The 25,689-nt window shown below is 47.5% G+C and overlaps 1 protein-coding gene across 3 annotated transcripts in view; it reads left to right on the top strand.

Annotated features, from left to right (window-relative positions):
• SH3RF3 (SH3 domain containing ring finger 3) overlaps nucleotides 1–25,689 on the top strand; it is a 345,250-nt gene that overhangs the window by 277,055 nt on the left and 42,506 nt on the right. For all 3 annotated transcript variants that reach the window (XM_070571921.1, XM_070571922.1, XM_070571923.1), the window contains one exon: nucleotides 10,696–11,030. In XM_070571921.1, the coding sequence (XP_070428022.1) occupies nucleotides 10,696–11,030 (335 nt within the window). The remainder of the gene's footprint in view (nucleotides 1–10,695; nucleotides 11,031–25,689) is intronic.

Raw genomic sequence — 25,689 nt, 5'->3', positions numbered from 1 at the left:
GAATGGCTCCTGTGGCGTCATACCAGTGAATTAAATGCCACTGAGTTCCCACAGCATTTTCCACTTCACTCTGCATTTCAAGAGAGAAAAAACACTGTTGACAGTACAAGTAATGGATTGTTCGTGCAATAATTGCCCATTCCAGCAAACCCAGCCCAGGCGGTTGAGAAGTGTTTCATCAATGTTCTCATCTCGAGCTAAAGGCAGGCAGTCTCACAAAGGTGTAATTGCATTGCCCATAACATCCAATATGATTTGTTCTACTTGATTAATGTAGCTCCTTTTCCCAAGGGCAGAGCTCTCACTGTAAAGTGCTGGGGTCCAGACATCCTCATATCAGTGTCTGGCAGGGGCGAGAGCCCTGTGCAGCTGTGTGTTCACCAGCATAAAAGCACTGAAAGAGAGCTAGAGACACACAAGGCAGTCTGCTAGGGTCTGAAAACACAGAGAAGAACCAGATAGACCCCATTTCTAACCCCACTTAGAGAGAAGGATAAGAAAACCAGTTCTTATAAGAGAGTTTTGAAAACACTGTGGTGGAGGCATCTGTAGGGTACTAAAGCATGCAGGAGAGAGATCGCGTTCAGACTGGGGAGGAAAGTGGGAGAGAAATAGGGAGGGGTTTGTGGAAAGTTTTCAAGAGGAGGTGATGCTGCCTTGATTCCTCAAGGGCAAATAGGAACTATCTGAGGAGACAAAGCAGAGAAAGAGTCCCAGCAGAGGGACCAGCAAGGACAGAGCCATGTGTTGAGAAAGACCATAGCCCTTACTGGGGTAACTTTAGTTAGTTTGATAAACTCAGACAAAAGCCATGGAAGGAGAAGTATAGTGTTTTGATGACAGTTTCTCTGCTGAGCCAACATTTCCTTTTAGATCTCAGAGATGAGTAGAGCGTAGCCTCCGCAGGGGTAAGGTGACAGTGCAGCCATGGGAGAAGCTGATGCGGGCAGAGGCTGGGGCCACAGAACCGAAAGCAGGCCAGCGTGGGAGGGCGAGAGAGCAAGAGGAGGGCGAGAGAGCAAGGGGATGAGGGCCTTGAGGTGGCGCTGAAGGGTAAACAGGGGCAGAGCATGAAGGTTCTGTAGACCACGTCGAAGAATTTCAGTCTTTATCCTAAGGGCAGTGGAGCACCTTAGAGGGTTTTAAATAGTAGATGTAATCGGATATTTGTGTCTAAAAGATAAAGCTAGACTTCTGCTTAAGGTAATGAGGACAGGATTATCCTCCCACTGGAAACAACTAAAAAACAACAGACAAATATATAAAATGACAGTTTGCAAGACGGCAGATGTTAGAAAGCCAAGAACAGTGATGTGCGAGAGATGGGAAACAAAGAGATGGGCCCAGCATACACACCTGGAGAGAAGTTCCAGGCTGTGGCACAGGGAGGGAAAGCCCAGAGGATGCAGAGCATCCCTGTTGAGTAGTATACTGCGAACTAGTCAGCATGTGCATGTGAGGAAACTACCCAAAGCCAGGAAAAATGAAAGAAGGACCAGTGCTGTCAGTGCTGTCGTCCCTAGGCATGAAAAGGAGCAGGAACACGTAACGGGCAATAGAGTGATAAAGCAATCAGAGCCAACCCAGGACTGACACAGAAGTTAGAATTAGCAGACAAAGACCTTAAAACATTTTTCATAATTGCATTCTATATGCTTAGAATGTTAAGTAGGGACATGGGAGATATTTAAAAGACCCAAATCAAACTTCTAGAAATAAGAACTATAGTGCATGAGACCAAGAATATACTTGATGGAATTAATGGCAGGTCAGACACTGCTGAAGACAATGTTAGTGAACTTTAAGATATAACAATGGAAACTCTGAAAAATGAAACACAGAGATAAAAGAGAACTTTAAAAAATGAATAGAGGGGATCAGCCTGGTGGTGCAGCAGTTAAGTTCACATGTTCCTCTTCGGCAGCCTGGGGTTCGCTGGTTTGGATCCCAGGTGTGGACATGGCACCACTTGGCAAGCCATGCTGTGGCAGGCATCGCACATATTAAGTAGAGGAAGATGGGCATGGATGTTAGCTCAGAGCCAGTCTTCCTCAGCAAAAAGAGGAGGATTGGCAGCAGATGTTAGCTCATGGCTAATCTTCCTCAAAAAAAAAAAATTGAACAGATCATCAGCGAGCAATGGGAAGATTTCAAGTGGCTTAATATACGTGAGATTAAAGTCCCCAAAGTAGAGGAGAAAGAGGCATGACAGAAAAATTATTTGAAGAAATAATGACCAAAATTGTTCTAAATTTGTTGAAAACTACAAACTCACAAATCAACAACAGTTGGTGAATCCCAAGCACAAGAAACATGGAGAAAACTACACCAAGGCAAAATCTAGTCAAATTGTTCAAAGTCTGTGATAAAGAAGATGTTAAAAGCAGCCAGAGAAAATAGATACATTATGTAAAGTGTGAAAAAAATAACAATGACAGATTTCTTGTCAGGGACACTTCAAGTGGGAAGGCAGTGGAGAACTGAAAGAAAGAAATCTGTCAAGTTAGGATTCTATACCCAGCACAAATATCTTTCAAAAATGAAAGCAAAATAAAGAATTATTCAGACATTGTAAAGCTAAAAGATTCCATCATTAATAGACCCACACTATGATAAATGTTAGAGTTCTTTAGGAAGAAAGAAATTGATACCAAATGGAAATGTGGGTCTTTACAAAGGAATGAATGGTAACTACATAAATATGTAAGATTTTTTCTTATTATTTAGATATCTTTAAATTATAACCATTTAAAAAAATAAAAACAACATGGTTTGGAATTGAAAACATATGTAAAAGTAAAGTGTATAATAGCAAATGCACAAAGGTTGGGACAGGAGAAATAGAAGTATATGCTGTATACTGTATTGGGGTGTTGTAAGTATTCTTATGCTATATCTGAAGAGTTATGGGAACACTTGTAGGTAGACTACGATAAACTAAAGATGTAAGCAACCACTAAATATGAAAATGGAGAGTTACAGCAAATGACCCAACAGAGGAAATAAAGTGGAATCACAAAAACTTCAAGTTAATCCAAAAGAGAGGAAAGGGTACAAAGAATACATGGGTCAAATACAAAACATGTAGTAAATTGTAGATTTAAAGCTAGTCATATAAATAATCTCATTAAATGTAAATGGTATAAATAGTCCCAAGTAGAATGCAGAGATTGTCAGTTATTATTAAAAAAAAAAGATTGAACCATATGCTGTGAACAGGAAACAGATTTTAATATTAAAATATATATAAAGTACATAAAAAGGCAAATAAGTTAAAAGTATAAGGATGGAACAAGATACACAGTTGATTCTCATTATTCACTGTAGTTATGTTCTATAAAGTTTCCATGAACACTGAATTAGTGAATATTGAACTATTGCTCCTAAGTGAAATAGGTGCGTGTGTGCGCGTGTGTATCTCACATAGATTATAATCTTAAATACTAGAAACAACTTATCCTGGTAGATTCTTTTTTTTTTAAAGAAGAAGTGAGGTTTAGAAGTGTTAAGTGACTTGCCTGAGGCCACCCCACTAACAGGTGACAAAGCTGGGATTCAAACCCGTCCAACTGGCCGCAGAGCTGGAGCTTCTTGCACTGCGCTGCCTGCCGCCTCCCGTCTCTTTCCTGGGCATCCTTGTATGAACTGAAACGAGAAAGCAGAGTGCTATCCTGTTACACTTCAGCATCAGTGACTCAGATTTTTTGCTCATCTGTGCATGTCTGGGAATGACCACAGAAGCACCACAGGTACTCATTTGGTTACAAATCCATTTTAGCTAGTAAGTGAGTCTGCAAATATGGAATCTGTAAATAATGAGGATGGACTGTACCAGGCTTGCTAATCAAAAGAAATCTGGAGTGGTTATATTAATAGCAGACAGAGTAGAATTCAGAACAAAGAATATTATTATTAACAAAAAAGGCAATTTAATAATGTTGAAGGGGTCAGTTCATCAAAAGGACTAAATATTTATGCCTTGAATAACAGAGCTTCAAAATATGTCAATAAGTGATTATTGGTAGAAGTACAGGGAGAGGGGCTGGCCCCGTGGCCGAGTGGTTAAGTTCGCGCGCTCCGCTGCAGGCGGCCCAGTGTTTCGTCGGTTCGAATCCTGGGCGCGGACATGGCACTGCTCATCAGACCACGCTGAGGCAGCGTCCCACATGCCACAACTAGAAGAACCCACAACGAAGAATATACAACTATGTACCGGGGGGCTTTGGGGAGAAAAAGGAAATAATAAAATCTTTAAAAAAAAAAAAAAAAAAAAAAAAGAAGTACAGGGAGAAATAGACAAATCTATAATTGTAGTCATAGATTTCAATCCTTCTCTCTATAACTTAGAGAGCAAGTAGACATAATATTGGTAAGAATGTAGAACATTAGAACAATACTATAACAACTTGACTTAATTGACATTTTTGGAGTACTTTACCTAACAACAGCAAACTACACATTCTTGTCATGTACACACAGAACCCTTACCCAAGATAAACCATATTCTTGGCCAAAATATTTAAATCTCGATAAATTTAAAAGGATTCAGGTTACACAGACTACAACAGAGTGAATTAGAAATTAATAACACAAAGATATCCCCAAATATTTGAAAACTAAATGGCACACTTCAAAACAACCCATGGATCAAAGAAGAAATCAAAAGTAATATTAGAAGCATTTTGAACTGAGTGAAGTGAAAACACAGCATGTCAACATTGGTAGGAAGCCACTTAAGCAGTACTTAAGAGGAAATTTATAGCACTAAACACCTGTATTAGGAAAAAAAAAAAGAAAGTTCTCAGATCAATTACCTCAGTTTCACTTTATGAAACTAGAATAAAAAGAAGAAAGGAACCACAAAGGAAAAGATCATGCAGAAATCAATGGAATAGAAAGCAGAAAAACAATAGAGAAAAATCAATGAAACCAAAATTGGGTTCACTGAAAAAATCAATAATAAAATTGATAAACCTCCTGCCAGAGGGATAAAGAGAGAATACGAAAGTTATCAATACCAGGAATAGTAGAAGGGACATCACTTAAGATTCTACAGGATAATAAAGGATTATTATAAAAAATATTATGCTAATAAACTCAACAAATTAGACAAAATGGATAAATTTCTTGAAATATACAAATTTATAAACTTAAGAAGTAGTAAGTAACCTGAATAAGCCTATTTCTATTAAAGAAATTGAGTTAGTTAAAAACCTTTCACAAAGAAAACTCCAGGCCTAAGTGGCTTCACTGGTGAATTTTACCTAATGGTTATGGAAGAAATTATAACAATTCTATGGAAACTTTTCCAGCAAATTGAAAAGAAGGGAGAATATTTTCTAACTCTTTCGATAAACCCAGCATTACCCTCATACCAAAACCAGACAAAGACATTAAAAAGAAAATAAATCTACAGACTATCACTCATAAACATAAATGTAAAAATTCTAAACAAAATTTTAGCAAGTCAAATAGAGCAATAAATAAACAGGATAATACATCATGACCAAGTAGGGTTTATCCCAGGAATTCCAGGTCTCATTACACACTTGGCAATCAATATAATTCACTGTATTAACAAACTAAAAAATGAAAATAATATGATCAGTCCAATAGATGTGAAAAAAATTTTTGACAAAATTCAACATACAGTTCTGATAGAAACTCTCAGAAAATGAGAAAATAGAAGTGAACTTCTTCAACCTGCTAAAGGGCATCTCTGAAACCCACGGCCAACATCAGACCTTAATGGTCAAAGACTGGAAACTTTCCCCCGAGATCAGGATCAAGACAAGGATGTCCACTCCTGCCACTTCTGCTCAGTATTGTACTGTACGTTCTAGCCAGAGCAGTTAAGTTAAGAAAGAGAAATAAAAGGCATGCAGATTGGAGAGGAGGGAGTAAAACTATCTTTGTTTGCAGGTGGCGTGATCTCTTATATAGAAAACCCTAAGGAATCCACACTCACACACACACAAAGCTTTTTTTAGAGCTAGTAAATGAGTTCAGCAAGGTTTCAGGATACAATATCAATATACAAAATCAATTGTATTTTTACATACTAGCAATGAATAATTAGAAATTGACATTTAAGAAAAGATACCAATTTTAATAGCATCGAAAAATGTAAATGACTTAGGAATAAGTCTGACCAAAGGTGAGGAAGACCGGTACACTGAAAACTACAAAATATTGCTAAGAGAATTGAAGGAATACTTAAATAAGTAGACAAATATACTTTATTTATGGATGAGAAGACAATATTGTTAAGGTGTTTATTCTCCAAGCAGTGACCTATAGATTCAATCGAATACCAGTGTCCCACCCAACATTTTTGTAGAAACTGGCATCTGGTTCTCAAATTCATATGGCATGAAAGGACCCAGAATAGCCAAAAACAACGTTGAAAAGAAGAACAAAGTTGGAAGTGTAACACTGATTTCAAGACATATTGTAAAGCTACAGTAATCAAGTCAATGTGATACTAGTGTCAAGATAAACAACTAGATTAACAGATACTTTTTCTGAAGACAGAAAACTGTGCATTAAATTTGGTGACAGGTAGAATCATATTGATCTTGTCCAGGTAATATTTGGTGGGATGATGGGTGAGAAACCGTGTTTCAGTAGACGGAGAGGCGAATGGAGGACTCCTGGACAGTACGGAAGAGTGAGCTTATGTAGAAATCCCCTACTTTCTCTGTTCTAAACACAGAGAGCTTTGTTTTTAAATTTTTGAAAAGTCAACTCTATGGGTCTAAACAAAATGGAACACACAATACCAAGTGGGGTTGAAGCGCTGGCCTGCCAGGCTCCAGGACCAAAAGGAGGTGGTGCTGGCTGACTTTCAGCTCCTGCAGGAGAATATGGACAAGAAGGCCCTAGTAAGTGTCAGAGGCCCAGAGCCGAGTGCGCTGGTTCCAGCAGCTGCAGCCACTTCCGAGGGAACAATGGATGCTGAGCCCCTGCCTGGGTCTGGGCGAGAACAGAGAGTCCCACCTGGTCACGGAGCTGTTTGGCTCTGGCCTGGGGACTAGATCAGCACCATCCCTGCAGGGCAGAGCCAGAGAGAAGCAGTGAGAGAACTGCCAGACCCAGAGAGGTGAGCAAAGAGAGGAAACCGCAGCAATAAGGCGCTCACGCTCAAGATGAGCTTCACACTCAAATCTCAGAGCACAGGGGGAGAACTAATGCATGAAAGAGAGCAATAAAGCGAAGAAATGGGAGGGAAATGAGAGAGAAATCTGAAAAAGTGTTTGCTATCAGTGTATTTAAGATCTCTAAGAGGAAGAAGAAAGAATAACACCCCCCCCCCCAAAAAAAAAAGAAAATCAGGGGGTTATGAAGAAAAAAGATAACAGATGGATAGCTATGAGTCAGAAACTGCTGGACATGAAAAAGAACAAACTTGGAATTTTGGAAAGAGAAAAATATATTTATTTACATTCAAAACATCCATGGGTGACATAAACTGTAGACTGGACACAGGTGAAGATGGAATTAGTGACACTGGAAAGCTGTACAAAGAAATTGATCCAGAACACAGAGCCGAGACGAAAACTGCGATGAAAGCAAATACTGATCATACAAAGAAATGAATGAAAAGTAAGAAAGAGCCAGTGTAGACACTATTTCAAGATTGTTAGGTAGAAAGAAAAGCAAGAAAAGGAGCTACTAGCCAGAAGAACACAAAGTACAGAAGGAGGACTGTTTTTCAAATGGGAGAGACTTGACTTGGTTAGTAAATTACAGGAGGAGAGCCAATAGAGGAGTTGAATGCAGGAGAGCAGAGGCTGAGCCAGGGGGAAGTGTCAAGAAGAGGGTGAAGGGGTTAACTGGGGAGACCCTGTGTCCTGCAGACTGGAGGGAGGGTGGTCTGGATGTGGCTGAGTTGAGACAGAGGTTGGCCTGAAGTCATGGGGGTCTCCAGTATTCATTTCATCCACAAGGTCGGAAGTGAGAGACTTGAGAGTAAGGGAAGGACAAAGTTGATGATAAAGTAGGTCATTTATTCATTCAGCTACTCTTTATAAAGCCCCCACTGGGTGCCAGGACCGTTTCTAGGTCCTGGGGACAGAACAGTGGACTGCGTGAGGGCTCACAGGACCAAGGACCAGAGTTACTGAAGCACGCTGAAGGTTTACAGAGAGGAAAGGGGGACCAGACTGAGCAGTTGTAGCAGTTTCTCAGACAGCCTACGTCTGTCGACGAGGTTGCTTTGGCATTGCTAACCCGTAGGGTCACTAGAGGGATGTAGTCTAGGTCAGCAAAAGGTTGGGTGATGAGGGGTGGGTGAAATTGAGGGTAAATGCTACTGAAGGTCAGTGGAACCTGAGATTCTCCCACCAGCCAGTGCATGAGCCATGCTGCTCTTTCTCATGGGTGTTTCTTTCTCTCCAGTTGTTTAGTTCTGTGGAATCTGCAGAGATGTTGCAGCTGAGGTTCTCTTTTCTTAAAGACTGGTTCATTCATTCAAAAAGTTTATGAAGCACCCACTACGTGCCAACCACTGGTCCTGCTCTTTGGAATGTGTCAGTGAACGAAGCAGCAGCTGTCCCCCCGGGGAGCTCACACTGTAGGGGTGGGGGAACCAACATGAACATCGATATGAGATACACAGACCACTAAAAGGAGATGAGTGCCTTGGGAGAAGAGGAAAATTAGAACAGGCAAGAGGGGCCGAGACCCCAGAGGCAGGTGGCATTGCTCAGTGGTTGGTTGGGGCAGGCCACTCTGAGAAGGTGGCCAGGCTGACTGGAGGCAGCGAGGGTCCCACCAGGCAGCCCTCTGGGGGAAGAGCAGTCTGTAGACAGACAGTCTGGCACCAAGTCTCAGGTGAGAGACTCGCCTGTGTGAGGACCAGACAGGGCTGGAGTGGCTGAGGGGAAGGAAAGGGGAGAGGTTAGGAGATGGCATCAGAGAGAACACATGGCAGACAGGCTTAGCACTTTCTGGAACGCCCTCTCTTCTTTGCATGGGGTTCAGCAAGGTGACGTGCATTCACGTGGGAGCCAGCCGGAGGTGGAGGTGAGCTGGCAGGGCCCTCAGGAGGGAGAAGCTGCAACAGCCCTGCAGACTGAGCCCTGGGCCCAAGGGTGACTGCCCTTCCCCAGCGGAGCTGTCACTTCTGTCGAGGGGCCGGTGGGCTGGTGTGAGGGAGAATGCAAATGCAGGAGATGGGTAGATAAATGGCCCCAGGAGCACTGCCTGAGTCACCAGGTCGCCTCCGGGTGATTAAATGACTCCACTGGCTCCTCCTCCTTTTGAAACGTGGAGCCACATTGAGGGAGGATCCAAACCCATCCAAACCCTGAGTAGTTTTTTAAAATCATAGATCAGCCTTTATATATTTTACCTCCTGGAAACCAGGACGCGGCCTGAATCCCGGAGACCCACGATCGTGTAATTAGATCCCGATGCTCTTCCCACAGCCTTCCGAAAGGCGGGAGGCCTCCTCACGGGGGGGAGGGGCATCATGCGCGGTCCGTGGAGTAGCTGTTAGGGTTTATGAGTGTATTATTATCTATTCAAGGCGTATTTGGGGGCTGAGGATATTGTTTTATTGCGCGAATTTTTTTCGTGTTGCTGAAGCCATGAATGCCACAAATCCTGGTGGTGGAAAATAACAACAGCGTGATTTTTCTCTGACGTAACAATGCAAAGATGGCTGAATCGGAGTTGCGGTGTGGACACGGTGTGGCGTGGTGTCTGCCGCCCCGCCCGTGTCTCTCCTTTGGGTCAGAGCAGTGCAGGCTGTGAGTCGCTGTCCCTCTGGTGTGGCGCATCCTCTCTCCCTATTTTTTTCATCTGTAATTAGTGAGGAGACAGTTCTTCAAAATTGCTAACAAGAGGTGTGGCAGGATTAATTTTCATATGGTGCTGTGTCTAGAGAGAACTTTATCTTTTCAAACAGCAGATTGTTGCAAATGTTATGCCTTTAGACTCCTGACATCCTCAGGAAGCATTTTGCGGGCAGCAAGGGGGTGGGTTCAGAGTTGTGAGGCTCCTGTTCTATGAATCCAGAAGTTCTGTCCCTTCCACGTGCAGACAGGGCCACCCCCGCAGGTGGATCACAGAGGGAGAGGCACACGGCTCCCCTCAAGGCTGCGGTGGAGGGAAACCCCACTGCTTTCTTCCTGCGATGGATTGTCCATCCCAGCAAAGCAGGCTGCAGGCCCGGCCCTGGCTCAGCCCTGTCAGGTGCCAAGGGTGAGAAGCAAGGACTGGGCTGTCACAGTGCTGGGGTCAAGACTGACCAGAGTCGAGCTGCAGAAAATGATCCCCTTACAGGCAGCGGGGTCTAATAGTTTGGGGCATTTGGAGGGTTCTTCAAGATTCTTTCACAGGCTTTACTTTTATGAACATTTTAACAAAGGTGTTTTTAAAAATCTTCTGAGCGTGTTAGCTCATCACAGCAGAGAAAACCAGTTCAAAGACTTCCGAGAGCGCTGAGAAGGCGCCCACACGCATGGCCCCCTGGGGGAGGGTCGGCGGCCCCTGGGGAGGCTGTGCTGCGCCTGGCAGGGCTTTGGGAAGACAGGGATGCTTTTGCACGTCTGCAGGCCTGTCCGGAGAGACTTCAGAGCAAGGCTGTGGGCGCCGGGTGGCCGAGGCCGAGGGAAGAGTCCATTGCAATTGCACTGCAGGTTGCAAAATAACCTTTCAACCCTCTTTCTTTCTCACCCCATGCTCCAGCTGCCCCCTCTTCAGCTCAGGCTCAGGACCGACCCACCGCCACAGTGTCACCCCTGTGCACCCAGAACTCCCCTTCCCGCCTGCCTGCCGTCAGCCTCAGGCCCCACTCTGTGGTGTCCCCACAGCATATCCACCAGCCCCCGACGCAGACGGTCATCGGAGCCCAGTGCCCCCGGCCGGCCATCCCACTCACGTCGGCAGCATCAGCCATCACGCCTCCCAATGTCAGCGCTGCCAACCTCAACGGGGAGGCCGGAGGGGGGCCCATCAGTGGCCTGTCGACATCCAGCCCCCCCAGCACAGGATACAGACCAGATGAGAAGAAAAATGAAAAGGTAAGTGGCCCATCCTGGGCTGGCCCTGGCCCTGGCCCGGCTGCTCACTGGGACTCTGGCAGCAGATCCCAATGGTGCTTTGTACAGTTAAGACGAATGAAGGCCCCAAGGCCCTGCCCTCAGAGGGACCAGGCGCGTGACAGAGGTGGAGAGCGCAGCAGCGCAGCGGCCGCTCCTTGCTGTGGGACCCAGGCGGGCTCAGGTCTGGGAGGGCGGACAGGAGCCCCACTGCAGTCTTCTTGCAAATCTGAGAAAGGGCATCTCTTCCTCAAGATGCTTTAGTGCCGTCCGTTGGAAAATCACTGTAATACACTCATCTTGTTAAAAGAACATACTTACTGCCATGTGCCAGGATATTATCATAATAAGTATACAAGCCTGCTTAGGTGCAGTGTAAACAGCACCCCTCACTTCAGTGTGTGCTCCTTGTGCAGTCCACAACCGGTTCCACCACGAGACAGGCCTGTTTTCTGAGGAGAAACGAGAGGAAGATGCTGGCTAGTGGTTGGTGCGGACAGTGTTTTCAGCTGTTCTCTCAGCTGTGAAGGAAAGTGAGCTTGTTTCACAAAAGAAATGTGAGTCCAGTGAACTCACCTCACTTGCCACCCAGCTACACCCTGGGTTAGGCAGGATTAGAATCCAGATTTCCAAAGCCGTGCTGTTCAATAAAACTACAGTTCAAGCCACATGTCTAATTTAAAATCTTCCAGGAGCTACACTTCTAAAAGGTTAAAATAATTTAAAAATATAATTAAAAGGTAAAATTCGTTTTAATGGCATAATCTATTAAACTCAATATCCAAAATATTATAGTTTCTACATGTAATCTATATGAAAAGTTTGTTGCTACGCTGTCTCCCTTTCTTCATATCCAGTCTGCAAAAGCCAGCATGGAGCCCAGGGAGACGGCCGTGCCCAGTGCTCAGGGCCTGTGTGCTGCCCGCGGCCGTGCCAGCCAGTGTGGGCCGAGCTGTCCACAGGGAGCCCTTCTCTTTACGGGCCCTGCTGTGTGAGCAGTTTCTTCTTGTTCTCTCTTGGCTTTACCACATTTTGTGGCTCTTGTTAAACCCTTCTATGGGAAGCCAGTCTTTGGAGAAGAGTGTGCTGCGCAGGGTTTGGGTGGGACCCTCAACGCTAGGTGGGGTATTCAGAGTGAGGACAGCCTCTCCCGTCCCTTGGGGACAGTACCAGAACCAGCGTTGCCAACACAGGCCATTTACGCAGGACCCCTGAAGGCATGCCCACCGGGTCACCACCCGTGCTCGGCAGGAGCCCAGGCACGTCCTCAGAGCCTCGGGGTCTGGGCTGAGGCCTCCTCAGGGCCTGTGTCATCTGGTCCAGAGGAGTGTTATTCCCAGCTCACGGGTGTGGAGGAGGCCTCAGTCTCAGCCACTACTGCTGTGCTGTCAGCCGGCAAAGCTCACGTCTGCTTGAGACCAGTGCAGGGCCTGGGCATGACGTGGAATGGTTGCTCTGCATGTCGTGTCCATGTCTGTCTGAAAATCACTAAGGTCTTGATCCGCTCCCTGCCACCTGGCAGCCGTGTTAGGAGATAGCTGGGTCTGGTCAGGAGAGAGAAGTCAGGGTGTGGGCCCCCCCTCACTTGGATGTCCTTCCTGGAAGACAGGTCCCCCAGGCCTCTGAGCGGCTAAGAAAACGCTTGGTGGTGGACTTGGAGAGAGAAGAGCCATAATAGCTCTGTGAACATTTCTGGTTCTTTGCCAGAAAACTCCCTCTCTCTATTTCGCGGAGCAGACGGGGCTGGCTTCAACGTGGCTGCCGCCAAGCAGGATCAGACCTGCAGGAATCTGTGTGGAGAGCCGTCGCGTTCACCGTCTGCCCTCCTACGTGTGTTGCTAATGAAGCCAGTGCTGGGCCTGCTCTCAACATCCGCCTGGTAGACACTTAGCAGGGATTTTGCTTTCACTCGAGGCTTACACTCTGTTAGCAGTTCTCCTCCCTCAGCAAGGAACAGCTCAGTCCGGGGGACACCCGGAAGGGCCCCCTTGGTGAAAGGAAGCCCTGCTCCCAGAGGGACAGCAGCAGACCTGTCAGCTTCTCTCTGACAGTTCCCAAGTCGGCCTGGCAGCAGACGTGCACAGCCCGCACCGTCCTGTCCCTGGACTGCTCGCAGCGCGGGGAGCCATCCGTGCTGTGCTCCCAAGGAGGCAGGAAGCGGACCTCGTGGGGTGAAGCGCACACCTGTCTGTAGGTACAGCAGCCGTCATCAGCATGAACCCCGGAGGAGACGTGGACCTCCTTCCAAATGTTATGTGTGTTTTCATTTCTCACCTTTCAAACCAAGCAAAATAGAAAGCATTGGTCTGAAAAAGCCTGTTAATGTTTTCCTCCTGCATCCCCAGTTACATTTCTCTAGTTTGTAGTACGTGCAGAATGTCCACAGTTGCCATTTCTGGCAGAAGAGCAGACCGTGGCGGTTCAGGTGAACCCATGTGGTGGCTGTGAGTCTGCAGTGCGCCCGGGCTGGGAGCCTTGGCAGCACCCTGCCACCTCCCCTTGCCCCCACCTTGACTACAACGCAACAGATTTTACCAACTTTGAGTGCACATCATGGGCTTCAAATCTATTTCTGGGTCACCCCGTCGTAGATGTGCACGTGTCTAACTGCAGTGAAAGGACTTTTGAAAGTAATTGGCAGGAGTCTCCGGGCTGTTTCTGTTATTGGATTCTCCTCGGGAAAAGGCAGTGAGCTCCCAGCCCACTGTCCACAGAGACGGACACCTCAGCACCTCCCTCCTTTCATCGTGCCGAGCTCTGCTGAAATTTGGTCCAGGCCCTTCCAAGCATATGCCCAAGAGAGAGCCGTGACTGATGGGCTCCTGGCACCGAGGTAGAGCGGGGTGGGTGGGGGGCTGTCTCCCAGGACGGTGGGAGATTTGTGTCCCAGCGTTCCTGAGTGTGGAGAAGGAAGAGGCCCAATCCAGCTTGTGCATGTCGACCGCCATGTGGAGATCCCTGGGAGGCTGGCCCTCTGCTGGTTATGCCTGTGGGGCTGGGTCTTTCAGCCCTGCTCCAGGCAGGTATTTCCTGTTGGCCCTGTGTGGCCCAGTCTTGGTGGGGAGGCCTCTGGAGCGACACAGTGCTGACAGGGTGGGGATTCTTTCTGTAGACTGGCTCCTGAGCTGGAGCTCCTTTCTGGGCCCCCAGCTTCTGCCAGAGTGCAGCCTCCTCAGCTTGCTCTCCCCGATGCTCTTCCCGCTCACCTCCCTGGCCGTATCAGTTCCCTGCAGGGGCTGCCCCACGAGCGGGCTGCCGGCACACAGCCACACAGCAGCTCCACCTTCCTGGAGAGCTACCCACTCCCCAGTAGGGCACAGTCCAGCAGTGTGCCTGGGGGCCATGAAGACTGGGTTGACTGGGTCTACCCAGCCACAGTGACAGACTGGAACGCTTCCACGGGCGCCTGTGCTGGGGCGGAGGGGGCCAAGGACAGGCCTGGGCTGGGGGTAGTGCTGATCCAGGGGTTCGCTCACAGCTCTGGACAGCACCAGGAACTCTTCCATCACCTCAGTCCATCTGGGCCGGCCAAGGATCTGTTCTGCTTGGGGTGGATCTGCCCGGGGTGCCCTGGTAGAATAGGGCCACCCCTGCCAAGGAGACCTGGGAAGGACATGGACTTTGAAGCTCCTAGTCTGAAGCAGATCCCTGGGGAAGCTATCAAGTGCTGGACACCCCAGGCTGCATGAGCGCTTCCCAGTCGCCCCGCTGGAAAGATTAGAGGCACCCAGGGTATGGGTAAGACCCCAAGGTGTGGGCAGGACCCCAGGGTATGGGCAGGACCCTGGGACGCAGAAACTATGGTGATCACGGTCTTCCGAAGGTGCAGCAGGTGGCCGCACTGGTGATGTTCCCATCGAAGCACTCGGGCCTAGAGCTCCTGAAGAAGGGACTGGGTACAACCTGTGGAGTAATCTTTGCAGCACCTGCAAATCACAGAGTAGAAACCAAATCTTGGAAGACTTTTAAGAAGGTGATCTGTAGGATTTAACACTTTTACACTTAAAAAATTAATTTTGTGCTTGAGACAACCATTCAGTTCCACCTGGCATGTCTGTCAATGGGTGCTTCCTGTTTTTGAGGCCTCGTGAACACCTCAGCACCAGGTGGGATGGATCAGTCAGCCCTCGGGGCACCTCCGGGGGAAAGTCATCGAAGGAGGACTCCTGTGCCCCAAGACAGAGGCCGCCGTCTGCCACGAGCAGCAGTGATGCGCTCAGACGGGAAGAAGCTCGTGGTCCTCCGGCAGCCATGAGCCTCGGATCTTAGAGCCTTCCCAGGCCGACTAGCTGGAAGTCACTCACTCACTTATCTATTTGTTGCAACGAGCACGCATAGGAGCCAGGCAGAGTGCTAGGCTCTGGGGGGGTCTGTGGCGACAGAAGGTTCTGCCCTGGCCTGGGGGAACTCGGAGTCCGGTACAGGGATGGGAACAGAGGCTTCCTGGGGGCCTTTAGCCCTGGGAAGGGAGCACCTTCCAGGCTGAGGGAACAGCCTGAGCAGAGGCTGAAGGGTGTGGCCCGAAGGTGAGAGCAGCTGGGAGGTAGCAGGCGGCTCATGGAGGGCCTGTCGTCAGCCTCGCTGCTCAGCAGTTTGAGTGGCCTGGCGCCGGGCAGGAGGGTGGAATTCAAGGCCTGCTGGAAGGACGCTGCCGTACTCGTCCCCTCCTCTGGGTTCCGGGTGGCTCACTCTCCTGTTCTCCCTCTGGCAGTGAACTGTTGCCCTTGGAGGGCTCGTCGCTGGTGCCGACCCTTCACCTCATGCTCCCCTTGGCATCAGCGTGCCCACAGGGCACTTACCCTTTCTTGTGATCTCTACAGCTCTGTCTTTCAAACCACATGTTTGAAGATAACCCATTCATGAGTCATGGAGCCAGTGTAGTGTATTTGGACCAACATTTTTGTTTAGATTGAATAGGATGTATAGAATGGAATAGATCAGCAGCTCAGCACACAGGGGTCGGTATAATTGGAGGAAATAGCAGTGGTGGTTGCACGTGCTGTGTCCTGGTATAAAACTTATTTCAGAAGAGCCCCCACACCCTGCCTGACAGGCCCTGGAGTACCTTGCTCATGGAAGGCATCTGGTGATGTTTGTCAGAGACTTGGGAAAACTGCTGCCAGTACGTTTTCACTCCCATGACATATGAGAAATCCTTGACTTTATGGGCCAGAAGAAAGCTAACCTTCTGCTTATGGATGAGATAGTTTCAGTTTCACAGAATAATAGAATATTGCAACTGGAAAGATCCTCTGAAGATCTTTTCATTAAACTGTTTATTTTTGATGATGCTCCTGAGGCTCAGAGATGCTGAAAGACTTGCCTGGGTCACACAGCATTGTGTGGAGCCAGAACTCTTGCCTCCCGACTCCTATGTCTGTGCTATCTTGGCTCCAGTGTGTTGACTTGTGGTGGCCTCCCCACTCCCTTGAGGCCATCCTCAGGTGTTTTGGACTTGTCTGAGACTGCTGCAGTGAGGAGAAGTCTGGGGTAGCTGTTGGCAGGAGGCCGGGAGGTCAGCCGGGGAGAAGGGAGTGTAAGCCTGAAGTGTCTGCTTTCTGGGTCTACACTGGCCTCAACTGCAGCTGGAGCCCAAATGGTAGTGAGCCCTGTGACCAAATCCATGTGGACGGTTTGACCTTTATAATCAAGGCTTTGCGAACTGGTCTGATCAGAGAGGCTCAGGAGGCCTGATGGGACTGCCTGTGGCGGGGCCTCTGGGAAGTATGTTTGCAGATGAATTTGTTCTGTATTATCTACCCTCCACCCCTTTACCCGTATGTGTATGTATGACAGTGGGTGAAAAGGCAGCTGTCATATAGGGTTACAATTACACTTTTAATGAACGTGGGGCTTGCAATCTAAAGAGCCCTTCAGGATGAAGCTCTTCAGAAGAACCAGGCAGCTCTTCCTAAGGGAAGAATCGCTGGTTTGAGAATGTCTCTCTCTCCCGCTGGGGCTCCACTGCAGTAGCCCAGCCTTTTGTTTGTGCTGTTTCTAAAGTGTGGATTCGGTGGGGAGCGGGGGTGGCGGCGCTGTAGGCTCTGCAGCCCACATCTCCATCGCTGCCATGGGTTTCCAGTTGGGGGACAGGCTGGAGCCCCGCCCGCCCAGCCAGCAGTGGGGAGGGTCCTGCTGTGTCATTGACTCACAGACGCTAAGTCAGAGGTGGGAGTGGGCTGGGTCTGACCTCGCCAGAGCTGAGTTCCACCTCAGGCCTGACCCTCACCCTGATCTCCGGGGGAAGTCTTGCCCCTGGCCTGCTTGTGGGTGAGGCCGAAACACATGGAGACCCTCAGACCAGTGCTGTTTCTCAGGCGTGGCCTCAGCGGAGGAGGGGGGCGCATGAAGCGTACTGAGCCCTCGGCCCACGTGGCACATCCTTCTGGGCTTAGGGAACCCCATGAGCCCCACAGAGGAGTTCAGGAGGCACCTGGTCAGCTGTGGGCCGTGGACACCCGCTTCCTCCCGGGGATGCTCGTGCTGGGCAGCTCTGCCTGCCCCTGGCACAGGAGTTGGCACTCTGGCGGGCAGAGGAGAGGACCGCTTTCTGACTGCCGTGGGCTGCTGGGAGCCCACTGACTTCAGCCTTCCCCTCAGCTCCCTGTGGGTGGGCTGTCTTCTGCGGGTGAGGAAAGCTGGCGTTTGACTGATAAGTAATTTTCAGGCTGAAAATGAACCCATCCTGAAAGCACGAATACCAGCTGTCGAAACAACGGCATTCCGAAGTTTTACGGGAAACTTTTTTTTAGATGGGGACATGCTGCGGAGCGTCCCTTCCCTGTGATGGGGCAGTAGCTTCTTCCTCCCACCCATCAGGGCACAGACCTCCAAGTGGCACAGGCCGGTGGCACCACCCTGGTCTGCAGGGAGCTCAGAGGTGGCCCAGAGACCTTCTCCTGGCGTCTGCTCCCTCCCACAACAAGAAGGTGCCACGAGGCCAGCCCACCCCCCCTTCTCCTATAGAGCTCCCCTGGCCTCTGTCCTGGGCTGCGACCTGATCCCATGTGCTGCTGGATCTTGGCTTGGTGGAGTGCTGGTGACCCTTTTAGGGTCAAATGTGGACGTGGAGGTCCAGGGAGCGAGGTGACCTGCCCAAGGCCATGCAGCTAGTAAGCACTGTGAAAAACACCAAGCCCCTTGGTGCTCAGGAGAGTGTCCACCCCTACCGCTCTGCTCCTGTCGGCCGGCTTCTCCTGCTGCGTGCCCAGTGGCCCGTCCTCTGAGCATCCAGGGCGTGGCTGGGGACGAGGGAAGGAAGCAGGAGCCAAATTACTTCACTAGTGAGGGAAACTTGAGTTTGAAAAAAGAAGGTCTGGGGCATGGCCTGGCATAATCAGGGCTCCTGTGTTGACTGACTGTGTGACTGGGGACAACCTCATTTGCTGTCCTATGTCTCACTCTCCTCGTCTGTGAGACCGGGCTGGCAGCATCTGCACCCTGAGTTTCGGCGAGGAGGAAATTAGTTAATCTCATAAATGCTTAGCAGAGGATTTGGAACAAAAATATTAGAAATCATTCTTAAGAATTTGATAGTTCATTGAAGAGGAGATCCCATAAGAATTATGAGACAGGTGCAGATGTAAAACTTATATTCCTGAGGCTTCTAATAAAAGATTAAAAGGAGATTTGATTTGCAGTTTTATGAAAAAAGACACTTAACATTGCCAAATCCAGACATGTAGGCTGCTCAAAATGAACCCGGATTGGCTGGTGTGTTCTGTTTGCGAAATGCTATTTATTCATGTCCTCAACCACTGGAGGTTCCAATTCCTAGTTCCTTTTTTCCATGCCCACCAAGAAACATGGATATAAACGGTTTTTTTTTTTTTTTAAAGATTTTATTTTTTCTCTTTCTCCCCTAAGCCCCGGTACATAGTTGTATATTCTTCGCTGTGGGTCCCTCTAGTTGTGGTATGTGGGACGCCACCTCAGCGTGGCTTGATGAGCAGTGCCATGTCCGCGCCCAGGATTCGAACCAACGAAACACTGGGCCGCCTGCAGCGGAGCGCGCGAACTTAACCACTCGGCCACGGGGCCAGCCCCGGATATAAACGGTTTTTAAGGTGTCAGTTTCATACCTGACATTTAGCCTGAGTGATGGGTGGAGCCCAAGAGAACTATTTTAGTCAGAAGTTGTGTTTCAACTGCAAAGCTTTAAACCAAAATTAATTTTTAAAGATAGTAATAAATTCTAGGAAAGAAAAAGAATTTGTGAATCAGCTGTAACAGCTGTGGGATTCTGTAACCCTCCCCAGAAGGCAAAATTTGCCGCAACTAATCAGGATTGTTGGGGGATTGTACACTTGCCTGACACATGGCCCAGCGCTCTGGGATAACCAAGAGATGGATGTGGCAGCATGGCTTGTGAGGTCAAAAGTAGACGTTCGAGTTCGAGTGGCATTCGAGTGGCCATGAGCCACTTGAGCACGCTTGATTCCCACATCAAGTGTGGGTTCTGTTCTGCAATATTCTACCACTGTTATCACCTTCCTTTTCAATTGACATGTCCTCATGTTGCTCATAAAGACGTGGGATATTTTTTCCAGCCTTCAATGCCCAGAAAATCTCAGCAGATGGAATCAGTTCTAAAGGAAAACATATACACACACCCCGTAAGCCACACAAGGAGGTAATGCCTACAGGGTGGACCCACCAGGCTGCCCTTCCCAGAAGGCAGACATGTCAGCATCATGGGGCATCTCCAATGTTCTAGAGAACTCGTGAGTGCTTTTCCATTTTGTCTCATAGCTGAGGGCAATGCTGAGAAGAGCAGAGTGCTGGTGTCATCATTTTGTTTGTTGTGGTTTTATTGAACACCCAGACAGTGATAGTGAAGGCCTGGGCCATTCTGTCACCTCAGTGGGATAAGACAACTTTACCCTGTCATCCCCTCAGGATGAAGTCACTCTCGGGCAGACTTCATTTTCATTTGCCTGATATTTTATGTGCTTAGTAATTCCTTCTAGGCCACATCTAAATAAATTACAAGACATATTTACGTATTGCATGAGAATGAAGTTCATTAATCTTTTTAGAGGATTCACACTTTTTCTATCCGTGTCTCAAGTAGAACTAAAGGGTCAATGTGACGAAAATGTTATTGCTTTATGATCTCTTTGTAAGACTAGCAGTAATGGCTAGGTTTCTGGCTTGTATCAACTGCCTCTGACTCATTTGTTCTCTCCCTCACTTTATGTCATCTTTGTTCTCTCCTTCACTTTATAGCATCTTAGACAAGTCTCTTAGGCTTCAGTTTGTTTAATATTAAATGGGAATATAGACATACCTCGGAGATATTGAAGGTTTACTTCCAGACAACTGCAATAAAGCGAGTCACACGAGTTATTTGGTTTCCAGTGCGTATAAAAGTAGTATAAACACTATACTGTAGTTGAGTGTCAATAGCATTATGTCTAAAAAACAATGTACATACCCTAATTAAAAAGTGCTTTACTGCTAAAAATGCTGCCCATCACCTGAGCCTTCAGCGAGTCATAACCTCTTTGCTGGTGGAGGGTCCTGCCTCGATGTTGATGGTGCTGACTGATCAGGGTTGTGGCTGCTGAAGGTGGGGGTGGCTGCGGCAAGTTCTTAACATAAGACAACGATGAGGTTTGCCACACTGATTGACTCTGCTTCATGAACGATTTCTCTGTAGCATGCGATGCTGTTTGACAGCATTTTACCCACAGAGTTTCTTTCAAAATTGGAGTCAACCCTCTCAAACCCTGCTGCTGCTTTATCAACTGAGTTCATGTAAATTCTAAATCCTTTGTTGTCATTTCAACAATCTTCACAGCATCTTCACCAGGAGTCGATTCCATCTCAGGAAACCACTTTCTTTGCTCACTCCTAAGAAGCAACTCCTTATCCGTTAGTTTTCTCATGAGATGGCAGCAATCCAGTCACATCTTCAGGCTCCACTTCTAGTTCTAATTTTCTTGCTGTTTCCACCACATCTGCAGTTACTTCCTCTACTGAAGTCTTGAACCCTCAAAGTTCCATGAGGGCTAGAATCAACTTCTTCCAAACTTCTGTTAATGTTGATATTTTGACCTCTTCCCATGAAGCATGAATGTTATTAGTGGCACCTAGAATGGTGAATCCTTTCCAGAAGTCTTTCAATTCACTTTGCCCAGATCCATCAGAGGAATCACTGTCTATGGCAGCTATAGCCTTACGAGATGTATTTCTTAAATAAGACTTGAAAGTCAAAATTGCTCCTTGATCCATGGGCTGCAGAATGGATGTTGAGTTAGCAGGCAGAAAAATAATATTAACCTTGTTGTACATCTCCATCAGAGCTCCTGGGTGACCAGGTGCATGTTTTGAAAGGAATCCTTTTTTCTGAGCAGTAGGTCTCAACACCGGGCTTAAATTATTCAGTAAACCATGTTGTAAACAGACGTGCTGTCATCCGTGATATGTAATTCCATTTATAGTGCACAGGCAGAGTGGATTTAGCATAATTCTTAAGGGCCCTAGGATTTCTGGAATGGTAAATGAGCACTGGCTCCACCTTAAAGTCGCCAGCTGCATGGGCCCCTAACAAGAGAGACAGCCTGTTCTCTGAAACTGTGAAGCCACGCATTGACTTCTCCTCTCTAGCTACGAAAGTCCCAGATGGCATCTTCTTCCAATAAAGACTGTTCCATCTGCATTGAAAATCTGCTGTTTAGTGGAGCCACCTTCATTGATTCTCTCAGCCAGATTTTCTGGATAACCTGCTGCAGCTTCTCCATCAGCGCTTGCTGCTTCGCCTTGCACGTTTGTTATGGAGGTGGCTTCTTTCCTTACACCTCATGAACCAACCTCTGCTAGCTTCAGACTTTCCTTCTGCAGCTTCCTCCCCTCTCTCAGCCTTCATAGAATTGAAGAGAGTTAGGGCCTTGCTCTGGATTAGGCTTTGGCTTAAGGGAAGGTTGTGGTGGTTTGATCTTCTATCCAGACCGCTAAAACTTTCTCCATATCAGCAACAAGGCCGTTTCACTTTCTTACCATTCATGTGTTCACTGGAGTAGCACTTTTAATTTCCTTCAAGAACTTTCCTTTGCGTTCATAACTGGCTAGTCCTTTAAGGCAAGAGGCCTAGCTTTTGGCCTGTCTCAGCTTTCGACATACCTTCCTTCCTGAGCTTAATCATTTCTAGCTTTTGATTTAAAGTGAGAGATGTGCAACCCTTCCTTTTGCTTGAACACTTAGAGGCCATTGTAGGGTTATTAATTGGCCTGATTTCAATATTGTTGTGTCTCCGGGAATAGGGAGACCCGAGGAGAGGGAGAGATAGAAAAACGGCCGGTCAGTGGAGCAGTCAGAGCACACAGACATTTGTAGATTAAGTTCCAGTCTTATATTGGTTCAGTTCATGGCAACCCCAAATAATTACAACAGTAACATTAAAGATCACTGATCACCATAGCAAATAGAATAATAATGGAAAAGTTTGAAATACGGCAGGAACTACCAGAATGTGACACAGAGACATGAAGTACTCAAATGCTGGTGGAAAAATGTCACCTACAGACTTGCTGGATGCAGGGTTCCACAGACCTTCAATTTGTGAAACCCATAGTCTCTGCGAAGTGCCATAAGCGAAGCACAATAAAATGAGGTATGCCTGTAATGTTTTCGCTAACTACTAAAAGATTGATTATTGATTTGTATCAGTCAGAGTTCTCCAGAGAACAGACCCAAAAGGAGATACAGATAAAAATATTTCTTTTAAGGAATTGGCTCATACAATGATTGTGGAGGCTGGCAAGCCAAAATTCTGTGGAGCAGGCCAACAGGAGTTGATGCTGTGGTCTTGAGGCAGAAATTTTTCTTCCCCAGAAAACCTCAGATTGCTCTTAAGTCCTTCAACTGACTGCATGAGGCCCATCCCCATTATTGCGGCACATACTCTAAGCAACCTCCTCACTTGCAGTCAACTGGCAGTAGAAGTTAATCACATCTACAGTGCACCTCACAGCAGCATCTAGACTAGTGCTGGGTGAACACTGAGCACCACAGACTAGCCAAGCTGACACAAAATTAACCAGTACAGTACCTCTGTCAATCTGTCACCCATACTCATCTCTGTAAATTGTACTCAGTCTTCAAATAAAGACAACAGTGCAGTCAGCCTTTGGGGGCATTCACATGGAACACAAATTTCATTCCACATTTTTTTCCCAATCATAGAGGTCTATCCATATACCACTCCCAGACCTCCTTGTCACCAGTTTTCTAATCACATTTCTTCCAATCCCTGACCATTGGCCACAGCCTGTGAATCACTAGACAATCACACCTCTAGCCATTTCTTCTTCCAAGCAAAATTAACAACAGTGCTCCTCAAAGTTCTGCCCACAAAGTTCACTCTCTCTTAAGGCCCAGCAGCCAAAAGCTGTTTCTCAACAGGAGAGTAACTGTTGGAGAGGCTGGCAGGGCTGTGCACCAAATCCTAAGGGCTTATGCTGCAGTTCACCTGTTAGGGCCTGTCAGATGCTCCAAACAGCATCCCCACCTGCCAGTGACACTTCAGGCACCACTGGGTCTGCTCGATCAGATGGCCCAAGTGGCAGAGTGGCTTTCACAGCACCTGGATCTGTGGCAGAGCATTCTCTTGTTCTTGGCCCCACTCAAAACTAGGCTGAAGTAGCACACCCAAACAAGGACTGTGTCACCTCCAGAATCCAAAGAAGCCCACTAGGCATTGTGTCTTTTGGTTGTGGGGGGAGCTGTGTGCAACAACTTATCCTTTACCTTAGGAGGGATATCTTGACATGCCTCACACCACTGGACCCTAGAAATTTCACTGAGTGGGAAGCCCTCGAGTTTTTGGTGCATTTATTTCCCACCTTCTGAATGCAAACGTCTTACCAATAAGTCTAGAGTAGTTGCAACTTCTTGCTCAGTAGATCCAATCAGCATAATGTCACCAATGTAACTAATCAGTGTGATAGCTTTTGGAAAGGAAAAGTGATCAAGATCCCTGTAAACTAAATTAATACATGATGCTGGAGGGTTGATATACCCCAGAAGTAGGACAGTGAAGTTGTGTTGAAAGCAAGCTGCTTCTGGTGGGTCTTATTAACAGGTATGGAGAAAAAAGCATTTTCTATTTCAATAGCTGCATGCCAGGCACCAGGGATGTGCTAATTGGCTCAAGGAATGAAACCACACCCAGTCACCACCTGGTTAAGTTTATGACAAACCACTGTCGTTCTCCAAGATCCATCTGTCTTCTGCACAGGCCACATAGGGGAGATGAATGAGGAGGTGATGGAATCACCACCCTTGCATCTTTCAAGTCCTTCATGGTGGCACAAATCTCTGCAGTCCCTCCAGGAACGCATCTCTGCTTCTGGTTTACTTTCCTAGGTAAAGGCAGTTCTAGTGGCTTCCATTTGGTCTTTCCCTCCATAACAGACCTCACTCCGTGAGTCAGGGAGCCAGTGTGGGGATTCCGCCTGTTGCTGAGTATATCTTATCTAGTTACGTATTCTGGAACTGGGGGAAGAAAGCACAGAATGGGTTCGAGGACCCACTGGACCTATTATGAGATGGACCTGAGCTCGGACTTCATTGATCACCCCACCTCCATAGGCCCCTACTCTGACAGGGGGCCACAGTGACAGTTTGGGTCTCCTGGTTAATGTCAGTTTAGAGCCAGTGTCCAGTTGTTCCTGAAAGGTCTGATTCTTTCCTTTTCCCCAGTGCACAGTTATCCTGGTAAAAAGCTGTGGAGAAAGGCCAGGAGAAAGATTAACAGCATGAATTGTTGGCACTGTAGTAGATTCCTTCCTCAAGAGGACCTGCCTTCCCCTGCACTGAAGGGGTTCTGGGCCTGTGAACTGTAAGTCTGGGAGTTGATCGAGGGGCCGTAGCTCTCTGTTTTTATGATTTTAATTAGACTTCTGTTCACTAGACCAGGACCTCTTCTGCTTATACAGATCAAGTCAGGATTTAGTGGACTGCCAAGCTACTTCTCTTCGAGGGGCGCCACGATCAACCACCCAATGCCGTAGGTCTGCACACACCAGACTCTTTGACTCTGCCCATTATGGTGACCATGCCCACCTTGTCTGTGGCAATGGAGTACCTCCACTTGGTCCCTGCCACCTCAGGATCCAGTTATCCCATTCCATTCAGGCTTCCCAATTCAGTGCACAATTTTTACTGTGAGGTCCGGCCGACAGAGAAGAGTGATCGCAGAGCTCTGCAAGGATGCTGGCGCTCTTCTCACAGTTGTGGTGACAGGTGTGTCCTCTGGACCGTCATGGGATGGTGAGCAGGTCTCACCTGATAAATCCACTCTAACATTTCAATCTGCCTAAGCTTCTGGGTACCTTCTTCTACAGTATAGCAGGGCAGGTCTGGCATTTCAACCTAATTTACTGTATGTCACCTTTTGGTACATGTTTCAGCCAACCAACCAAATGAACTGTGAGGGCCCTTTCCATCCCTTGAGCCCTAACATTAAATCCAGAATCTCTGTTTAGCTGGCCCATTTCGGTAAATTGGGCCTGCTCTAACTTTATGTTTCTTTCACCGTTATCCCACACCCTTAGTAGCCATTCCCACACATATTCCCCCGATTTATTTTTGTGTAATTTGGAAAAGTCATGCAGTTCGGTTGGAGTGTCAGACTTTC

The sequence above is a fragment of the Equus przewalskii genome, chromosome 14 (genome assembly GCF_037783145.1).
Source record: "Equus przewalskii isolate Varuska chromosome 14, EquPr2, whole genome shotgun sequence".
NCBI lineage: Eukaryota > Metazoa > Chordata > Mammalia > Perissodactyla > Equidae > Equus > Equus przewalskii.
The sequence above is the reverse complement of the archived record's forward strand: the minus strand, read 5'-3'. Positions and strand labels throughout refer to the sequence as shown.